Source organism: Tenebrio molitor, chromosome 1, assembly GCF_963966145.1.
Source record: "Tenebrio molitor chromosome 1, icTenMoli1.1, whole genome shotgun sequence".
Lineage (NCBI taxonomy): Eukaryota > Metazoa > Arthropoda > Insecta > Coleoptera > Tenebrionidae > Tenebrio > Tenebrio molitor.
In genome coordinates this window covers 41,879,061-41,897,183 of record NC_091046.1, presented here as the reverse complement: position 1 = coordinate 41,897,183, position 18,123 = coordinate 41,879,061, and the positions used below count along the sequence as shown (strand labels likewise).

At 41.9% G+C, this 18,123-nt stretch overlaps 3 protein-coding genes across 4 annotated transcripts in view; all 3 read left to right on the top strand.

Annotated features, from left to right (window-relative positions):
* The window catches only part of LanB2 (laminin subunit gamma-1), a 71,127-nt gene extending 58,597 nt beyond the window's left edge, over positions 1 to 12,530 (top strand). Inside the window, exons 1-6 of one of the 2 annotated variants that reach the window (XM_069048168.1) lie at positions 3,860 to 4,137; positions 8,240 to 9,084; positions 9,139 to 10,172; positions 10,227 to 11,476; positions 11,531 to 11,901; positions 11,950 to 12,530. In XM_069048168.1, coding sequence (XP_068904269.1) covers positions 4,026 to 4,137; positions 8,240 to 9,084; positions 9,139 to 10,172; positions 10,227 to 11,476; positions 11,531 to 11,901; positions 11,950 to 12,291 — 3,954 coding nt within the window. In that variant the 5' untranslated portion in view covers positions 3,860 to 4,025 and the 3' untranslated portion in view covers positions 12,292 to 12,530. Of the gene's footprint in view, positions 1 to 3,859; positions 4,138 to 8,239; positions 9,085 to 9,138; positions 10,173 to 10,226; positions 11,477 to 11,530; positions 11,902 to 11,949 lie in introns of those variants that run through there. The other variant, XM_069048157.1, reaches the window with a different exon arrangement.
* Positions 12,531 to 12,562: 32 nt separating this feature from the next.
* Positions 12,563 to 15,336, top strand: LOC138131258 (chromosome partition protein Smc-like). Its single transcript, XM_069048181.1, has 4 exons — positions 12,563 to 12,687; positions 12,747 to 13,442; positions 13,491 to 13,768; positions 13,819 to 15,336. The coding sequence occupies exons 1-4, from the start codon at positions 12,633 to 12,635 to the stop codon at positions 14,074 to 14,076; spliced, it is 1,287 nt and encodes a 428-aa protein (XP_068904282.1). The 5' UTR covers positions 12,563 to 12,632; the 3' UTR covers positions 14,077 to 15,336.
* Positions 15,337 to 16,364: 1,028 nt separating this feature from the next.
* DIP2 (disco-interacting protein 2) overlaps positions 16,365 to 18,123 on the top strand; it is a 142,839-nt gene continuing 141,080 nt past the window's right edge. The window contains exon 1 of the mRNA XM_069048142.1: positions 16,365 to 16,635. Within this exon, the coding sequence (XP_068904243.1) occupies positions 16,551 to 16,635 (85 nt within the window). The 5' untranslated portion in view covers positions 16,365 to 16,550. The remainder of the gene's footprint in view (positions 16,636 to 18,123) is intronic.

Genomic DNA, 18,123 nt, shown 5'->3' with positions numbered 1-18,123 from the left:
CAAGACTACAAGTATTCAATTAGTGGACAAGCGTCATCAATCAAAAGGCAAATGGGAACATAACTGCGGATCTCTTAACACACTTCCTCTCCAACAATCATCAATAATTTTAATTACCGATAGCATCGCTGTGGTACTTTTTCCTGGTAGTGCGACCCTCCTCTCGCGACCTATGAATACTAATGTCAAAATTGAAAAGTTGCGGGGAGGAGGAGTTCCGCCTAGGCGATTCGGTGGCAACCGCCCAAACCGTGGAGGTCCAGATTTGAAATTTAAATCAGACCGATTAGAATTATGAACGATTATTCGTGTCCGGCGCACGGTCGCAATTGATCAATTCTAGGTGGACAACATTGTTTTTCGTTCTATTTTCGTTTTATGTGCATTGCGGTGATTACTTTTGGTCATCAATGTCACTCTTCGACACAATTGAAAGTCCTCCAGTGTGAAACGGACATAATTTATGATATGTTGTATGACATCAATTGTCATCATGTCCTTTTTGTCAAATTTTATTGGTGAACTGAAACGCGAGATATATCGGAACAAATTACCTAATTAATGAAATGATTCTTACAACCAAATTTTGGTCGTTGTTTTGACCAATTTTCAAAATAAAACGTTGACTATTCATTGACAGATGACAGTAATCAAGTACAAATTTTAATACAACGAACTTTTAAAATGACATTGATGACCAAAATTTATTACTCGCCACTGTACCCCATTCAGATTGGGACGATAAAACAATTTTAAGGTTATAAAAAAAGTCATATTGTTTTTTTTTAAATAGGAGAAACATTTTGTAACTCACTTCATTGCTATATTGAATTACAATAAAAAAACATCGAATGCATCACAAAAGATATACATATTCTGTAGATATTCATTATTTTAAATATACTTATTTGTAAATTATTTACAAAATGAGTGGTAGATCTAAGGAAAAATCAGTAGAATTGACAACGGTGCATTAGATACTATTCGCCACAAACTGAACCCAACTTTTCATTTTCCTCTAGATCGAGATTCGACAGCGTTGCCATGTGCATTTTCGATGTAATTTACAGTGTTGGTGGATCTTTGATACGAGAACAGTGAGAATAGATATACAGCGTATCTATAAATGATTGTCGGGTTAAGCTAGCTTTGGAAAAAAATATTGTGCCGCCTTTTTGAAACAGATGCCCAATTTTAATTTATTTACTGTTAGTTCTGACATTAATGGCGTTTAATTCGCGCTTTTCAATCGAGGTTTCGTTCCTTATGTTCGTTTTATCACAGTTAATAAACACCAAAAATCTGTATTTTTCAATACTAATTGCAAATGCGTCCAGCCAAACAAAATTTGTGAGGGTAGGATTTAGCCAACAACCTAACCTGAAAATGTGACATTCAGAATTGACCTAATTTATTCTACTATTCATCGCCAGCTGGACTAGACAATCATTTATAGAAATCCTGTAGTTATTTTCAACGATATCCGTGCTGTCAATATGACAGTATGTTGGCATCACTTGCTGTTTCAGTTTAGTAATTTTGAATTTCCTAATTTGGCATTTACCTTGACACAGCAAATTGAAACATTCAAATTATCTATCATTTCTGACAAATCAAAGAAAATATAGATTTTGAAAGGTCTGCAAGGGTTTTACTCTTGGCGCGAGAGAAAAGGCGGTAATAAATTATTGCCAAGAACGATTACAATTAAATCCTGGCCTCGGGAAAGAAGAGTTACTTCGCTTGGCAGCAAAATTTTTTGACCTCAATTTCTTCTTTACCACTTTTTTAACCAGGCATTGCTTATACTCTGAACATTGGTTATGAATTTGTGCGTGTCGAATTCGTACAATCTGCAACGACATATTGAAATTGACATTGACAGCACGGATGTCGTTGAAAACAACTTTACAAGACTTATATCGGTAGATCTCCCCAAAAATCGGTAGAGTTGGTAACGCTGCAGTTGACAGCTGCAGTTCACCAGAGACTTAACCTAACTTTTGATTTTCCCCTAGATCGAGATTCGACAGCGTTGCCACGTGAATTTTCGATGTAAATAACAGTGTTGATAGTGAACAGTGAGAGTAGATATTATTGATATTTGTTATAAACAATTGTCAAAACGTTGTCAAATTGGTCTGACCCAAACAGTGATTTTTCATGATAATACGATTGGTCACACATTTTTTTTAATGTCATTGAGCCTGCGCCTTGACGAGCAAGAATTTATTTCAAATTTGAAAAAGATTTCTTCTGATTCCTCATGAATGAAATTTGTTCTGAAAATGAATTCACGGAAGAAATGTACGGGAAGCAAAGTGAACATAACCTCAACTATGATTTGGGCTAAAATCGTTATACATACAGCTGGTCCATATGCGCACATTTTAGGGTGATACAGTATGGTTTATTGTTTTATTTTGACACTGACAATTGTTTATTTTAAAAAAAATACTTTACAAGACCTAAATCGGTAGATCTACCGAAAAATCAGTAAAGTTTGCAACGCTGTAAGTTGACAACGTTCTCCACAAACTTAACCCAACTTTTCATTTTCCCCTAGATCCCGAGTCGACAGTGTCGCCACGTGTATTTTGGATCCAAATTGCAGTGTTGGTGAATATTTGATATGTACAGTTGGTTGCAAAAAAACGGGAAACGAAAATTTTCCTAACGTAAATTTGATTTTGTCCATTTGTCAATTAACTGTCTATTTGACAATACCTGTCAAATAATTTTTAAAAATGTCATTGACTTTTGACCATTATTTTAACCTATCTCTCAGAAGAAGGTTTCACACTACAACAAAATTATAAAAATGTGTCAATTTTATTCTGACAGTTCCCGTTTTTTTTTGCAACCAACTGTAAACCCCATTCTGCGATGGATTTTATATTTTTTGACAAATACAGAGCCACGTGACCACACTTTACAAGAGTGCTACACGATGAAAGGTATAACGGCGAGTCAAAAATTATTATATCATTTATCTTAGAAGAATCAATAAATACAATAACAGTTTATAACAGTTAAACACTTGTTCTTGTGCCGTAAATCTATTCAGATAAACAACTGTCAATTCACCAAGTAGAAGTAGTGCGCGTAGAATTACAAGTGGCTTCAATTGTTTTACAGGGCTACCAATGGTCTACTGAACAACTTGACACAATTAACATGGCGCGTTTAGTATTTTTCACTACTTTATGATTTAGAGCTAGAATTTAAAAACGTAAAATCTATCACTGAATGTCAGTTTAAACGGGCGTGATATTTTTTCATATGTTGGCAATGCAAATTAATTGACAGTAAACGTCAAAATGACTTTTGTGTCTTGATTTAAACGTCAGTTTTGCCAAAGCAACCTTTGAAAAGTGTTACCAACCTTTCGAAAGTGGTCCCAACTAGAGTGGTATATAATATACTAATTTTAGTCCCAACCTTTTACAGTCACCTGGTAATTATTCAAAGTAATTAAATGAGTCTAAATTTTAATTTTTGCCCACCTAAAATTTACAAATGAGCGTGCGGCGTCCGTAATCGCGCAAACGATTTGCGTAACTGGTCCCGACCGAATTTTGTACAAATTTCCCACTTAAGCCCGATTAAAAATCCCACGTCCGTGTTAATCCCTGCGATTTGAATTGAAGCTGTCGCAATCACGTAACGACAGGGGCGCGCTGGCCATTCAGCTGTCACTCAATCAAAAATCACGAGGGCCACAATGAGCTAAACGGTGCGCTTATTACTTAAGACAGAGGTGACATATTGATGGTGAGCGCACCGAAGACTAGTCGTGGACCGCTGCTCACCGTGAGTCGGTGTTTGTCGGCTGTCGTGTTCACGTCGTTGGTGTGCTTTAGTGCACTTCTCAATCTCGATGTCGGTGGTGTGACCCTTAAGGAGTTGAGGATGGGGCCCGTCCGGTCGCCTCGTTTGATCCGCTTAAAATTTAAATAGTGGTGCAAGAGGTGACACGAACAGTTATCCCAACGATGAAAAATCGCCGGATCAGGTGAAGACCGATGAGCGTGCAGCGCCGCGAGATGCTCCGGAAATTCCTGCTGGTTCTGTTGATTCCGGCAGTGGCTGAGGGCACCGGGTGGGACGGGCTCAGGCCCTGGTTCTCGGGTTCACGTAAGTCGAAGGAACGCCAGTTGGTGAGCGCCGCTTCCAACCCTGTCATTACTGTTGAACAATGAGGTGGAAGCGCGCTTGATCCGTATTTGACCGCGGACGTCATAACCCATCAAGCCCACGATTTATTGGTGGATCCCCGGACAGACGTTCGGCGCCACTCTTCTCCATAAACAGCAAGGTTTTTCGTCGCGCGGATCTAAATATGAAAAATGGTCGGCTCGTTTGGTTCTCAGTTACGTGACCCGTTTGGGAACGAGGCGAGCTCGAAGAAAAAACGGCGAAACGGGGATTTCATCGAATCGGTACGTTTCCTGGAGTCCGGGGGTTCAGATTTGGGGGCCTAATTCGCCGACTAATTGACAGTTAGAGAGACACGTGACGAGTCATTGACAGGCCGTTGCTTCTAACCATGAGAACCCGCCTTGTTACAGCACATGGTGGCTAGCGCCGTTGCATTGTCCGCAACATTCTTCTCGGTACTCCTTTTCGCGTTTCGCCACGCTAATGATGTCGCTTTTTGGAGCATATTCCTTATAAGACCTCGCGGACCTTTGATATCTACTCGGCTATCGCTTGCTCCATCGTTAAAATCTCCGCGTGATCGATTCGCTCTTCCACCCACCGCCTTTTTTGCACGAGATCTTGTCCACTGTCCGCGAACCGTTCAGATTTGCATTTTTATTGTGTTTCGCTTTCAACGGCCACAAAAATGATTCATTCCATTTTGACCACCTCTTGCCGGAACAGATGTTTCCGAGAAGGATGAACATTACTTAATTGTTGTTTTCGAATTGTACAAGATCAAATTACCATATCCAGGCTGGAATTATTGCCGATGCCGGTATTCAGCCGGGCTCTTAAACGACTGATAAACGTTGACGACCTGACACACCTGAAAATGCATTCGGAATTAACCATCGCTGTCAATCAGGAATATCCGTAAAAGCTAGATATCCATCCGTGGTCATCATTAATAGGGCCCGCGACGTAAATTGTGGAGAAAGTGGAAAATCCCACAATCAGAACACTGGACTTATCTCCCATCAAAGTGTACTTCTTAGGCGGGAGTGTACAATGACACTCGATCGGTGTTTTGGCTTATCAGGGTGCGACACTATCGACTAATTGAAAGCCAGTTATGGACGAGAACAGTTTAACGAAAAAAGTGGATCGTGATAGTCACCCCGTTACACTTCATGCTCCATTAAAGAAAATGGCTCAGTTAGTACACGATTTTATCAGTTTAAATTATGACTTAATTTTTTATCGGTGTATTGATCAAACAACTAAATAGACAATCTAAAAATACGAAATACCTGCTTCAGATTTATCTGAGCTCCGTCTAATTTTTCTGAATCTTTTCCTGTTTGTTAAACATGTACCGCTAATTAAGTCCACTTCTTATCTTTGCAAAAACCTTGATTGATAATACTAGATGTAAATTCTTGCAATAAACTTGAACTTGACTACTTGTAAAACGATGTTGATTCATTTCCTTTTTTATTTATGTTTTACGCTCTGAACCTTCGCAAAATATTTTAGCTTAGAATTTCTAAAATCATGTAAAGATCGAGTTCCAGAATATCTTGGGGTTAACGTTTTTCACATGCGTAAGACAAACATTGTAAATTGAATTTTTTCTAATATCGCAAAAAATAGCGAGTAATAGTGTATTATGCAACGAGCGTGTAATAGCGTCTGGTACTCGCGAGGTGAGTGTGACACGAGCCGCAATAGCCATCACACGCGAGTAAAATACGATACTTTTTCTACGACGTCATTTCCACGATCAGATTTGATTTTTTATTACTTCTTTTAATTTTTTTAAAATAATAATTTAATTACGTCAAGACAATAAAAAACTGGAGAGTTGAAATTGTATCGTGTTTAGCCAATCACAAGCATCTTAAATGTAAACAAAAACAATAACTGTGCGACTACTGACCACATCTCTAAATAAAAATCGATTTGTTGCTTACGCATATGTTTGTTTATTTTGACCGGACCAAGCACCTAATACAAATTTTATTTTTATCAATCACATCTCTAGTCGGTAACCAATTTTTATTTACAAAGCAAAAAACTCGTTCTTTGGGGCAGCGTAACACTTGACAACGAAACCCGACACGCCCACTTTTTCTTGTCTGTCCCAACAAGTCTAAAATCTCGATTTATCAACTCTCATTTCAATATTTTGTCGACTCTGGACTCTGGAAAATGACGAACGAAATCTTGTCTGTATGCTCGATCTTCTCCGAAAGCCTCAACACTTCGCGTCTAGACCGTTCCCATTGTTCCCATCGGAAAAATGGTTGAATATGTAACACAGTTGCTGCACTATGGGTTCAGTATCAGTGATGATCGAGATATATCTACACGTGCTTGGAGATTTGTAGACACGGTTCCCTTACCATCCCATGCACCACGTCTTGAGATAGTTCTCGAGATCTTCACCTCTGTTATAAATGAGCTCAGCACGATACCTTTTTTACGCGAGCATTTTCCGAACTCTCGCAGCGTGATGACCTGTTAGTGGACTCAAAACATTGATATATTTATGTATACATCTGTATAATTAGCGGAGGGACGACGCTTTCGTTACGATTCTACCACAAACTCTTATTACTCAATTTCCTTCTGCCGATTTATAACAGCGACAGATCTTTTACCGTTTCCTTAATCGACCGTCGAGCCGAGTTTAAAGCGAAACTCACTTCGCCGCTGAGAATTTCTCTCGACTTTATCGCCTCTATAGATTATTAATGTGAGTTAATGGGTTAAGCACTTATTGGATGCGTTCTTTGGGCGGACCCAGGATGGCCCATCACGTCTGGAGCCGCTCCCACGACCGTGTGGCCCACGCAGTAATGTTTCAATTCCGCCAAGACACTGAGCGTGTACCTGTCTCAAACCTCGTCATAAACATTACACGAAAGGTCTCGAGAACGCCCATTTATTAACCCAGACGTATTATCTGGGACGATTTTGCTTAAATTGCTCCATTATGTTACCGCACGCCGCAATGGTAGCCGCGATTTACCGCCCAGAACTACACAGCCCTAGACAAATCACTGGACGCTCTAACAACACAAAACAACTTCAGAAATATGTCGGGACGATCCTAGTTACAAGTTAAAGAAGAAATGTCAAATTGTATACCTATTTACTGTCCATTTTTTTAAAATCAGCTGTCAAAGTGTTGTCAGGTTGGTGTGAGCAATTGAAAGTGCATTTCACAATATAGGTTGGCAACGTCAAGCCGTGCAAGGTCATCGGCGCTGTCATTGCGCATAACTGTCATTTGCGTTTGCGTTGAAAAATTAACGCACAAAATTTGAAATGGTGCCTTCGTAGTGCACAGAGAGTGAAAAAATGGCCCTGATTCGGTACTGCGAAGAGTTGAAAGGTGACAACCTTGAATTGAGTAAAAAGGCGATTTGTGAGAAAGCTTCAAACATATTCAACGTATCGTATTAAATACCTATTTTCTAAATTCTCGTTTATTTCCATAAATACTTTTCTAAAATAGATACCTACGTTGGACGTCTGCAATCATATGTGATGGCTTTAAAACGACAAAATGTACTCAACCCCGAAAAAATTAATGTTTTCTTCATTATTTAAAGTACAACTGTGTTTCATTACAAAAAATCGTTGTGTTCCAAAGTCCACATCAATGTAGGTACCTAAACGAAAGTACATGCTCTACAAAATACTCTTTAGATACAAGAATGTACTTACATAAACCTACATTTCATTGAAACCTTTAACACTGACTACGTTCGACATTTCAATTACGTTAGACAGACTGACAGACATAACCTCAATTTTGATGTGGGGGGAATTGTTATACAGTTGGTCGGAAAGAACAGGTTTTAGGCTAACACAGTCTGATCTTTTACAAAGTTTATTATTATTATTATTATTATTTTCCTTTGAGAGCCAAGTTGGATTTGAGGGTGCAATCGGCCCCCATTCGTCGACTTTTCCTTGTCTTTACGTGCTCAACACCTCGAGGGCACAAAGGTCAAGGTTCATCTTGCGCCGAATTGCTCGTTGCAAATCCATTACGGTGTCTCACGCTCTCGTTTATTTGCAGAATGCAATTGCAACGGTTTCTCCAATCGCTGCTTCTACGACGAAGAGCTGTACCGCCTGACCGGCCACGGAGGCCACTGCTTGGACTGCACCGCGAACCGTGATGGGCCGAACTGCGAACGCTGCCGCGAGAAGTACTACAGCCACGCGGACGGCTATTGCATCGCGTGCGAATGCAACGAGATCGGCTCCAGGAGCCTGCAGTGCAACTCCGAGGGGAAGTGCCAGTGCAAGCCCGGAGTGACCGGGGAGAAGTGCGACCGGTGCGCCGTCAACCACTACGACTTCAGCGTGAGCGGGTGCAAGAGCTGCGGCTGCTCGGAACCGGGCTCGGCCGACAACCAGCCCAACTGCGACCCCTACAGCGGCACCTGCTTCTGCAAGGAGAACGTCGAAGGGAAGAGGTGCAGAGAGTGCAAACCTGGGTTCTTCAATCTTGATCTGGAGAACGAGTTCGGGTGCACGCCGTGCTTCTGCTACGGACACTCTTCGCAGTGTATGTCGGCGAGGGGGTACTCCAGCTACTTGATCGAGTCGGCGTTCTCCAAGAGTCCGGAGAGGTGGAGGGCTGAGGATGAGTACAAGAGGAACATCGAGGTGGAGCACATTCCGCTGATTCACAGCATAACTGTCACAGCGCGTGGGGACGAAGCGGTGTACTTTTTGGCGAACGAGAGGTATCTCGGCAACCAAAGAGCCGCCTACAACCATCTCCTGCAGTTCAGTCTCAGGGTTGGCGACTACGACAGACCAATACCAACAGCCACCGACATCATCCTGGAAGGAGGGGGCGCTTCCGTCACCAATACAATTTTCGCCCAGCAAAACAAGATTCCAAGCAACCTGGTAAGATCACGTTTCAAAAGTTGCGTCAAAGCACTATTTCTAAACTTCTTCTAGAATCAGAAGTACAGCTTCCGCTTGCACGAACATCCGAACTACGGTTGGCAACCGCGCCTCTCCGCCAGAGCCTTCATGTCCATCCTGAGCAACCTGACTGCCATCAGAATCAGAGCCACCTACGCCCCTCGAGGCACGGGCTACTTGGACGACGTCCGCTTGGAGACCGCCTCCCAAGGGGTCGCAGGCAGACCGGCTCTTTGGGTCGAACAGTGCGCATGCCCCGCCGGCTACGTCGGCCAATTCTGCGAGTCCTGCGAGCCAGGATTCAGACATTCTCCATCTCTGGGTGGTCCTTTCATGCCTTGCATCCCGTGTGATTGCAACAAACACGCCGACATCTGCGAATCGGAGACCGGGAGATGCATCTGTCAACACAACACCGCTGGTGACAACTGCGAGTTGTGCGCCAGAGGGTACTACGGGAATGCTCTTGGGGGAACACCTCAAGACTGCCAGCCCTGCGGGTGTCCCAACGGAGGGGCGTGCATTCAAGTCGACGAAGACATCATCATGTGTACGGAGTGTCCAGCTGGTTACACAGGACACAGGTGCGACTCGTGCTCGGATGGGTACTTTGGAGATCCCAGTGGGAGGTTCGGGCCTGCTACTCCATGCGTGCAGTGCGACTGCAATCTAAATATAGACCCCAATGGTATCGGGAACTGCAATACCACCACAGGAGAGTGCTTGAAGTGCATCCACAACACTGGAGGACCCAAATGCGAGGAGTGCTTGCCGGGGTATTACGGAAACGCTCTGGCTTTGCCGAAGGGTGACTGTCAACCCTGCCAGTGCAACCCCATCGGTACCGAATCCGGTAAAGAAGGTTCACTCGCTTGCGACCGGATCGGAGGTTCTTGCTACTGCAAGCCTCACGTCGTTGGAAAAAATTGTGACCAATGCGAAGACGGTTTCTTCAACATACGAAGCGGCCAAGGGTGCGAGTTTTGCAACTGCAACTCTATTGGTTCTTACAATCAAACCTGCGATGTCTATTCCGGGCAGTGCTTCTGTAGACCAGGAGTTACAGGGTGAGTTGTGGCTACTTAATCACGCAGAAGTGTTAAACAGTTGAATTTTGACAGGTTGAGGTGCGACCATTGCGAAGCTCGGAAGTACGGATTTTCTCCGGAAGGGTGCAAAGACTGCGATTGTGACGAAATCGGGTCTAAAGACCTCCAGTGTGATGTTTCAGGCCAGTGTCCTTGTCTGAACAACGTGGAGGGCCGCAGGTGCGACCGTTGCAAGGAGAACAAGTACGACAGGCAGAGGGGTTGCGTAGATTGTCCCGAGTGCTACAATCTGGTCCAGGAAGCGTCGCAAAAGCACCAAGAGAAACTGGCAAGACTCGGAGATGCTCTCGACGAGATCGAAAGGCGTCCTACTGTCATAGACGACGACCAGTTTCCGAGAGAGCTGCAAAAGCTTCAAACCAACATTGATGTGTTCCATGACAAAGTGAAAAATGCTACAGGGGAAAACAGCATTATACAACACGTCCACGACATCAGAAGTCGAGAAAAAGAAATCTCCCGGACTCTCTCTGCGATCGACGAGAATATTTATTTGGCCAATGAGAAAGCTGCAGCCGCTGAGCAAAGCATCGACAACACGGATCAAGTTCTGGAGGAGACGGATGACAAGTTGAACGATGCTTTCAACAATTTGGATACTCAAGTGAGAGGGGCGTTGAAGAGTGCTCAGGAGAGGGCGAACAACGCGGAAACGCAGTCGGAAAACATGAGAAAAATTGCACACGAGGCTCGAGAAATCGCCGATAAGCTGGACCGAGACGCCGATGCTCTGACTCGGAAGGCCGACGACGCGAAAAACAGATCGATCGAAGCCTACGAGATCGCCAAGAAAGCCATCACCAAGCAAAACAATATAAGCGAAGAAGAAAGACTGCTGCGAGTCGAGCTCAATAACGTAGAGAGCAAACTGAATTTTACCAAAGAACGGACCAAGGAGGTCAGCGATCGGGCTGAAGAGGCGAAGAAGAACGCTTTGGTTCTGCTGAACGAGGTGAACAATCTCGTGATCCCAGAAGTTGACATGCCGAAACTGAAAGAGAAGGCTGCGGAGTTGAAACTCGGGGCCCAACAGCTGAGAAATGAAACGGAACGGATCGTAAAGGAGAGTCGCGATTTGGTGGCCAAGATACAAGAACAACTCTACGTCGGAAGGGATCTGCTCGAGAACAGCGAGGCCCAGCAAGAGGACATCAACGACGTCCTGCTCGAAATCCACTTGTACAAGAGCCAAGCGGAAAAGGCGGTCGAAATGGGCAACAACATTTTGAACACAACCAAAGAGACGTACAACGTGCTGACACGTAAGTTGTTCCATCGTTGAGTACCACAGTACTAGGAATATTTTTTTGATGCAGATTTCGACAAGCAAGTGGAAGACAGCAAATCAGCCTCCGAGAAAGCTCTCCAAGAGATCGGCGAGATCGAAGACATCATCCTCGAAGCTTTCGACAACACGACAAAAGCAAGAGGTACTCTCGGAGAGGCCAAACGCAACGCCGACGAGGCCCTGCAGAAAGCCCTGCAAGCGGAGGAACTCGCCAAAAACGCGTCGTCCAACGCCGAGAACATCAAAAACGACGCCGATCTGTTGTACAAGAACGCGACAAACCTGAACGGGGAGGCCGACTTGATGGCCGGACGGGTGGAGGCCACGGAGGCTTCCTTGAAGACGCTTTTGCACGAGACCAAATCGAACGACACTCTGATACACCAAGCCAAAGACAAGGTGAGTATCGGTGGGAGCAAGCGGGACAGGTTCAAGTGGCGGTTTTAGGTTGGGCGTGCTGGTAAAGAGACCGAAGAGGCGTCGCAGAAGGTCAACGAGTTGACCGCTGACGTGCAAAGGATTCTGGACGAACTGGCGAACTTGCCTCAAATCGACGACAACCAACTGGACATGCTGGAAGCGGAGCTGCGGAAGGCCGAAGAGAGGATCATCGAGGCCAAGCTGGACGAGAAACTGAACGAGCTGAGGCAACAACAGAAGTCGCAGAGTGACTTGATCATCAATTACAAGATGCAGATTGACGAGCTCCAGAAGGAGGTGGACAGTGTGGAGAGGATCGCGAAGGCTCTCCCCGATGGCTGTTTCAAGCGGGTCGAACTTGAACCCTAATCTCTTATTATACCCCTTATTAGATTATTTTAGCTACATATTATATTTTTTCATAGTTTTTAATACCAAAGATTCAATCACAATTAATTCTTAGAGATACTTTTATTACTTAGTGTATAAAAAATCTTTACAGTGTTTTACCACTGCCATATCTTGTGTTCTATGCAAATGTTAAGTATACTCAATTCATTTTTGTAAATATTGTGTATAATTTGGAATAATAAACCTTCATTTTGATACACTCTTCTTTCCTTGACATTTTCGTATGAATCAAACTCTTATCAGTAGATTAGAAGCATTAGATACCAAAATATAGAACAGTACACATTGCTTAGGTGGTGATGAAAGCGTACATTTGGATTTTTTTAATTTGGACTCTCACTTTGTCAAGTTCTGGTGAGTTTAGAAGTTGTTCTTTAAGCGTCAGTTTTCAAATAGCAAGTACTAATTTTAAGGCGATGCCGATCCAAAAGCAAACTGTAACACCAAGTGTTATCACAGTGTAAACACTACTCACGGTCATCTTTTGGAACTGATCAATCTTTTCAACGCGACTACTTCTTCGGCAAAAGTGCCGAAGCTGGTCGATTTAGAACAATTGAGGAATGACGTGAGAGAACTGGACAAGATAAAAAATGAGTCCAAATTGATCGACAAAAAGTTGAGAGACTTGGACAAAAGAGTAACGGAAGCGCAGAATAACACATCAAATGATCAACGCATTGTGGAGGAGATCATCGAAAAACTCAACAACATTTCAGAATATAATTCTGCTGCGAATAAAATACTAAACGAGGCGAATAATCAAAGAAGTAGGGCTGAGGACGCATTTAATCTGGCGCAAAATGCGTCCAACAAGTGTCAAAAAGTGAACGACAAATATAAAGAGTTCCAGAATCTTCTAAATACGGTGTCGAAAGAATATGTCGGCGTGAAAAAAACTTTTGACGATGCGACAACTAGAGCCAAGGCGCTTAACAAAGATCTAGGCGAGAATTTTCAAGAGACGGTCAAGGTGAAAAATGATTTGGAAAAAATAAAGCTTCCTGCAAATCTGATCGAGGACTATTTGAGTAAAAGTGAAACCAACATGAACCGAATCATCAATCGGCTGAAGGAAAACGCAGATTTGTTGAAAGCGCTGTTGGAAGGTTTGGATAAGTGAAAACGTCGACGAAAATAACGTTTCTTTGTTTTAGATTCGCGCAACAGTTGGAACGAAATGCTGAAAGAAAAAGGGGAAGAAGTAATGAAGACTGTTGCAGAGATTCGAGAAGACTTGAGGCAAATGGACGACGCGTTGAGAAAGTATCGAGAAGCGTTTGTCCCAATGGACAAATTTACTCCCACGGTAAATGACGAGTCGAGGAGACTTCTTGCATCCATAAAACAACAACTCGAAGAGTTGATGAAAAGATTTCAATCGATGGACTTTACAGAGGAAGAAAAGAAATTGCTGGGTGACACTAAAAATGACGTAAGTTTTGTTGACAATTTTGGAGAGTGACAAATGACTTATTATTTAAGAGAAAATATTTGGAGGAAATCAGGAAGAGAAGAATATTGATCAAAGAGTACAGTTTACTGCTCGATGCTGTCCCCGCCGATGACAAAGAATTAGATAAAGTGGAAGATGAAATTGAGAAATTCAGACGCACGATTTTGTTGATTGAAGAAGCGAATAGATTAAAAAATGAACTGGAGCGTCTTAGGAGAAACAGAGATGAAATTTTGAAGATTAACTGTACTGCAATTGGTTCTCAGGAGTCGGGATTACTACAGTAGATGTTCACGATATTTTAAAATGAAAATTTAGGATAAAAGACAAAAATACAATTATCTTTTGAGAGTTGGCATTGCTCTTCCAAGTGATTTCCAGTAATTCCAGTAGCTTTATAATATCTTTTTTTCACTACTAGTCTCAGAAGGCGTCATTATTGACTCTCGAACCGACCCCAGAAGTAGAATTTCTCTTCCTTGGTTAATAATAATTAACAATAATTAACAGCCGTCACCTAGCAACGAAAGATTTTCTTTGATTTTATTGGTTAACGTAGACAGACGATTTTCAATTTTCATAGCAACCGTTGAAAAATGAGAACTCGGATCGTCGCATCGGACAGACAAATTTAATTAATAATTATTATTAGAAAGGGTTTTAGCGGATCTAGTAGTGAAAAAAATAATATATACACCACGCTAGAGAAGACAATTTTAAGCCTCGCTTCTTTATTCCCCTCAAAGCTTCGCTTCTCGGGGAATAAACTACCTCGGCTTAAAAAAATGTCTTCTCTACCTTGGCGTATAATATACTATTATTTTTTAGTAACACGATATTGTTTCTTTTCGTCATAGATACAGATTGTGAAAAACAATTCATATCTCCCTTGGGATTTGTCAAATTTTTTCACCCTCTACATGGTTGACAACAAACTCATGAGAACGAAACTATAGCAACCACATATTCAGGCAATCTTCCCTGCTCAATATTTTTAATAAAATTTTAACTTTTAAGTAGAGAGACTAAAAAATAAAATATTGTATGCACCACGGGAGATATTCATGTTTTTCCCCTCGGTTGACTTATAATTCCTCGGGCCAAAGGCCCTCGGATTATAACCACGTCAACCTTAGGGAAAAATCATGTTCATATCTCCCTTAATGCATAAATATCTATTAGATCATCTAATGAGTCTACGTTTTAAATGGCAATAAATTTGGTTTGTAGTTTTACGATTTGTAAATTGTTTCAAAAAGCGCAGCATTTTATTCTTTATAAATCAGCGTTTATTAATTTAATTAAGTACTATTGCGAGCAAAAAAAGTGGGACATCAAACTTCTGTCAGTTTTGAAAAATTCAATGTAGTTCAAGCTTTATTGTCATTTTGCCTTTGATTATTGTCATAGAAATTTGACACTATTCTAGCTGACAGTTTAAAATTTAATTTTATACTCCTATTTTCCTTTTCCAAATGCCCTATTCTTTTGATAAAGGTAGATTTTGATTGGGACTTTGCATTAAATAAATATTCACTACGTGCTTACTTACTTTCTACACTTGTTTCCTACAATCTCCAATACTTAATGACAATTCAAAGTAGGGTTAGAATCAGATAAGGTATTTTCATATTTGGTGGCGGAAACAAAAGACTGAGAAATGTCACAAACATGTATTGTCCGTGTCAAATTTCTCATAAACGCCGTAAAAAGGAATGTCTAGGTAAATTTAAATTTTCGCTAAATAGATTGAAAAAACAAATTCTAGAGAAACCAATTTTTGTCAGTGCTTCAAAAGGAAAAGTTATTCTCATATAAGCAAACGTATTACAAATTATTTCTCTAGTTCGACGATGAATAACTTTCTTATTGCCAATTTGCTGTATTTCTGTCGAAATCACGAACGTCTTTGAGAAATTTGACACTGACAATACAAATTTGTGACATTTCTCAGTCTTTTGTTTTCGCCATCAAATATGAAAATATCTCTATTTCACATTAAAAGTCAAGACAATGACATTGATGTCCCACTTTTTTTGCCCGCAATAGTACCTAATTCTTTTTTTTTGAGAGCAAGTGTTAAACTGAAAGATTCGAAAACCTTTAATGATTAATTTATTATTTGTTACATTGTTTTATTTAAAAAATAAATCCTGTTCCAAATCTTTGACAGCAGCGATGGCTGTCTTTGACAACACTGTCCAATTGACAAAACGATTTTTTACAATAACTATCGTGTAGAACAAAACGTGTGTGATTCATTGGAAGTAATTCCAATTTCTTAACGTAATTTTTTCATGTTAAAAATAAAAAGGTGAAAAAACAGCAAGAACTTGACACCGGACCTGTTAAAATAGAATTGTCAAACAATTAATAAATCAAATGTCAAAACAACGTGCCGCTGACAGATCAACCCGCGCGCCATCTAGCAGTGACGGGTTGAACCGCTCCGATTGCGATCCAACTCCAGCGCACATTATCCCGAAATAATCGAGATAGTGCCGGACCTTGATCTAGATTTAATAATTCAGTTCAGTAATGGCGCACAACAGAAAATAAAATATTCACTGGAGTGTTATCGGTGTGACAAACCCCGCTGCAGCTGCAGCTGTCAATTTGACGTAACACAAATCGCCGCCTGTTTTATCGACCTATCAAAATTTCTAAAATGGTAGAAGAATCGTGAGGCAATGGCAAGTGCGGTGTAACGAAAGAGTGTTTTTTGTATTGTTTACATGTGAAAAGTTAGTTTTTTAAAGACATGGGGGACCTCAACGTGGACGTTTCCAAACTGCCGGAGGATGTGCGGGAGAAACTAGCCGAACTAGATTTAGAACTGTCCGAAGGTAAGCTTTTTGGGCCCTATCTGAAACAGTCTTACATCTCAATCAATAACCACATTCTGTGGAAATTTGGCGAAATTTTAAGTGACCGCACCGGCGGCGTGTCAATTAGAGAAGCGGAGCTGTGCCACTTCGTGTGGTACACTTTGTTTACCATCACACTGGCACTGGTGGAGAATCAGGTTTGACATAAATTTTTCAGGGGAGATAAACCTGAATTAAAAAAGGCAAACCCACTCGGCCCCCGCCTGCGAGGCTCCTCTCCAGTTGCCATTTTTCCCCGTAAATTATTAGGGGACCACACCTGCATTTTTCCGTTCAAATTGGTTATCTACATTCGGGTCGTTATACAAACACTCAATTTTTACCGCAATTATATTACATCATTATCAAAGCCTCGGAGTTGCGAGCAGCATTGTGAACTGTTTAATTGACTACCTGTTTTTTAGCCCGTGAGTCATCACCAGCACCACGAACGTAACCGTTTTCTGCAGAAAAAGACCGCTATTTACTCACCACCGACTGATACGTCGCTCCGAATCAATATTGATAATGTCGAGATTAAATTGGGCGACGTGGGGTCTGCTAATTCGATTCCGGAAATTAAGTCCCATTTAAGGCCCTCCAAAAGAAACGGACGCCTCCCCGATCCCACCATCACGATTCCGTGATCTATGAAATTTCTATAAATCGCATGAATTAGACGTGAGTCAGCCAAGGCTGCGTCCCGCCAGTTACTTTCTTGCGCTTTGAATGTACAATTTTTGCTCCATTGTTTGAATTTCGAGTCTTTGTTGTAGAACTGTCGACAGACAATCGTCACAAACGCTCTAATTTCCAGAAAAGATTAATAACGTTATCGTAATTCCTTTCCTGGGGCCCCGTTCTGCAAACAGAATCGATCGTATTGTTTCAAACATCATTATCTAAAGAACGTACAGGAAACAAGAAGTGATTCGTGAATCCTTTGGAAATAATTGTCGATCGGCGAGAGGAAGCGGTTTTGCGCCGAAGACGTCTTCCGTCACAGCAGACTAGCGTCGGAAGGACGGCGCTAATAGAGCGACGCAAATTAAAATCGACGATTTGCGCTGGAGATCGACCGCGACTCCAGTCCAACGAACCTGATCCTTGCGTATCAGTCCATCTCTGTGGTTGAACACATCCTTTGGCGTAAACGATTTATTTAGTGGAAAACAGGAAGTCGCGCTGCCTTGTTGGGCCGGGTCAGGTCTCGCCAGCGCGTTTTTCCTGCGTAAAGCGGCGTCGAATTTGAACAACGAGGCTCAGTTCCGAAACACGTGACGACACTTTCAGTGGCTTCAGTCAGCTCGTGTCAGTCGAATTTTTCATTACCATAAAACGGTCACATCATCGAACTCATTATTCATTATCTGAGTCATCGGCGTGAGTTTATCGACTGGAGCGGAGGATTTCGTGAAGACCGTCGAGGAATTGTCCTCCACCGGACAATGTCAATTATTATTGTCA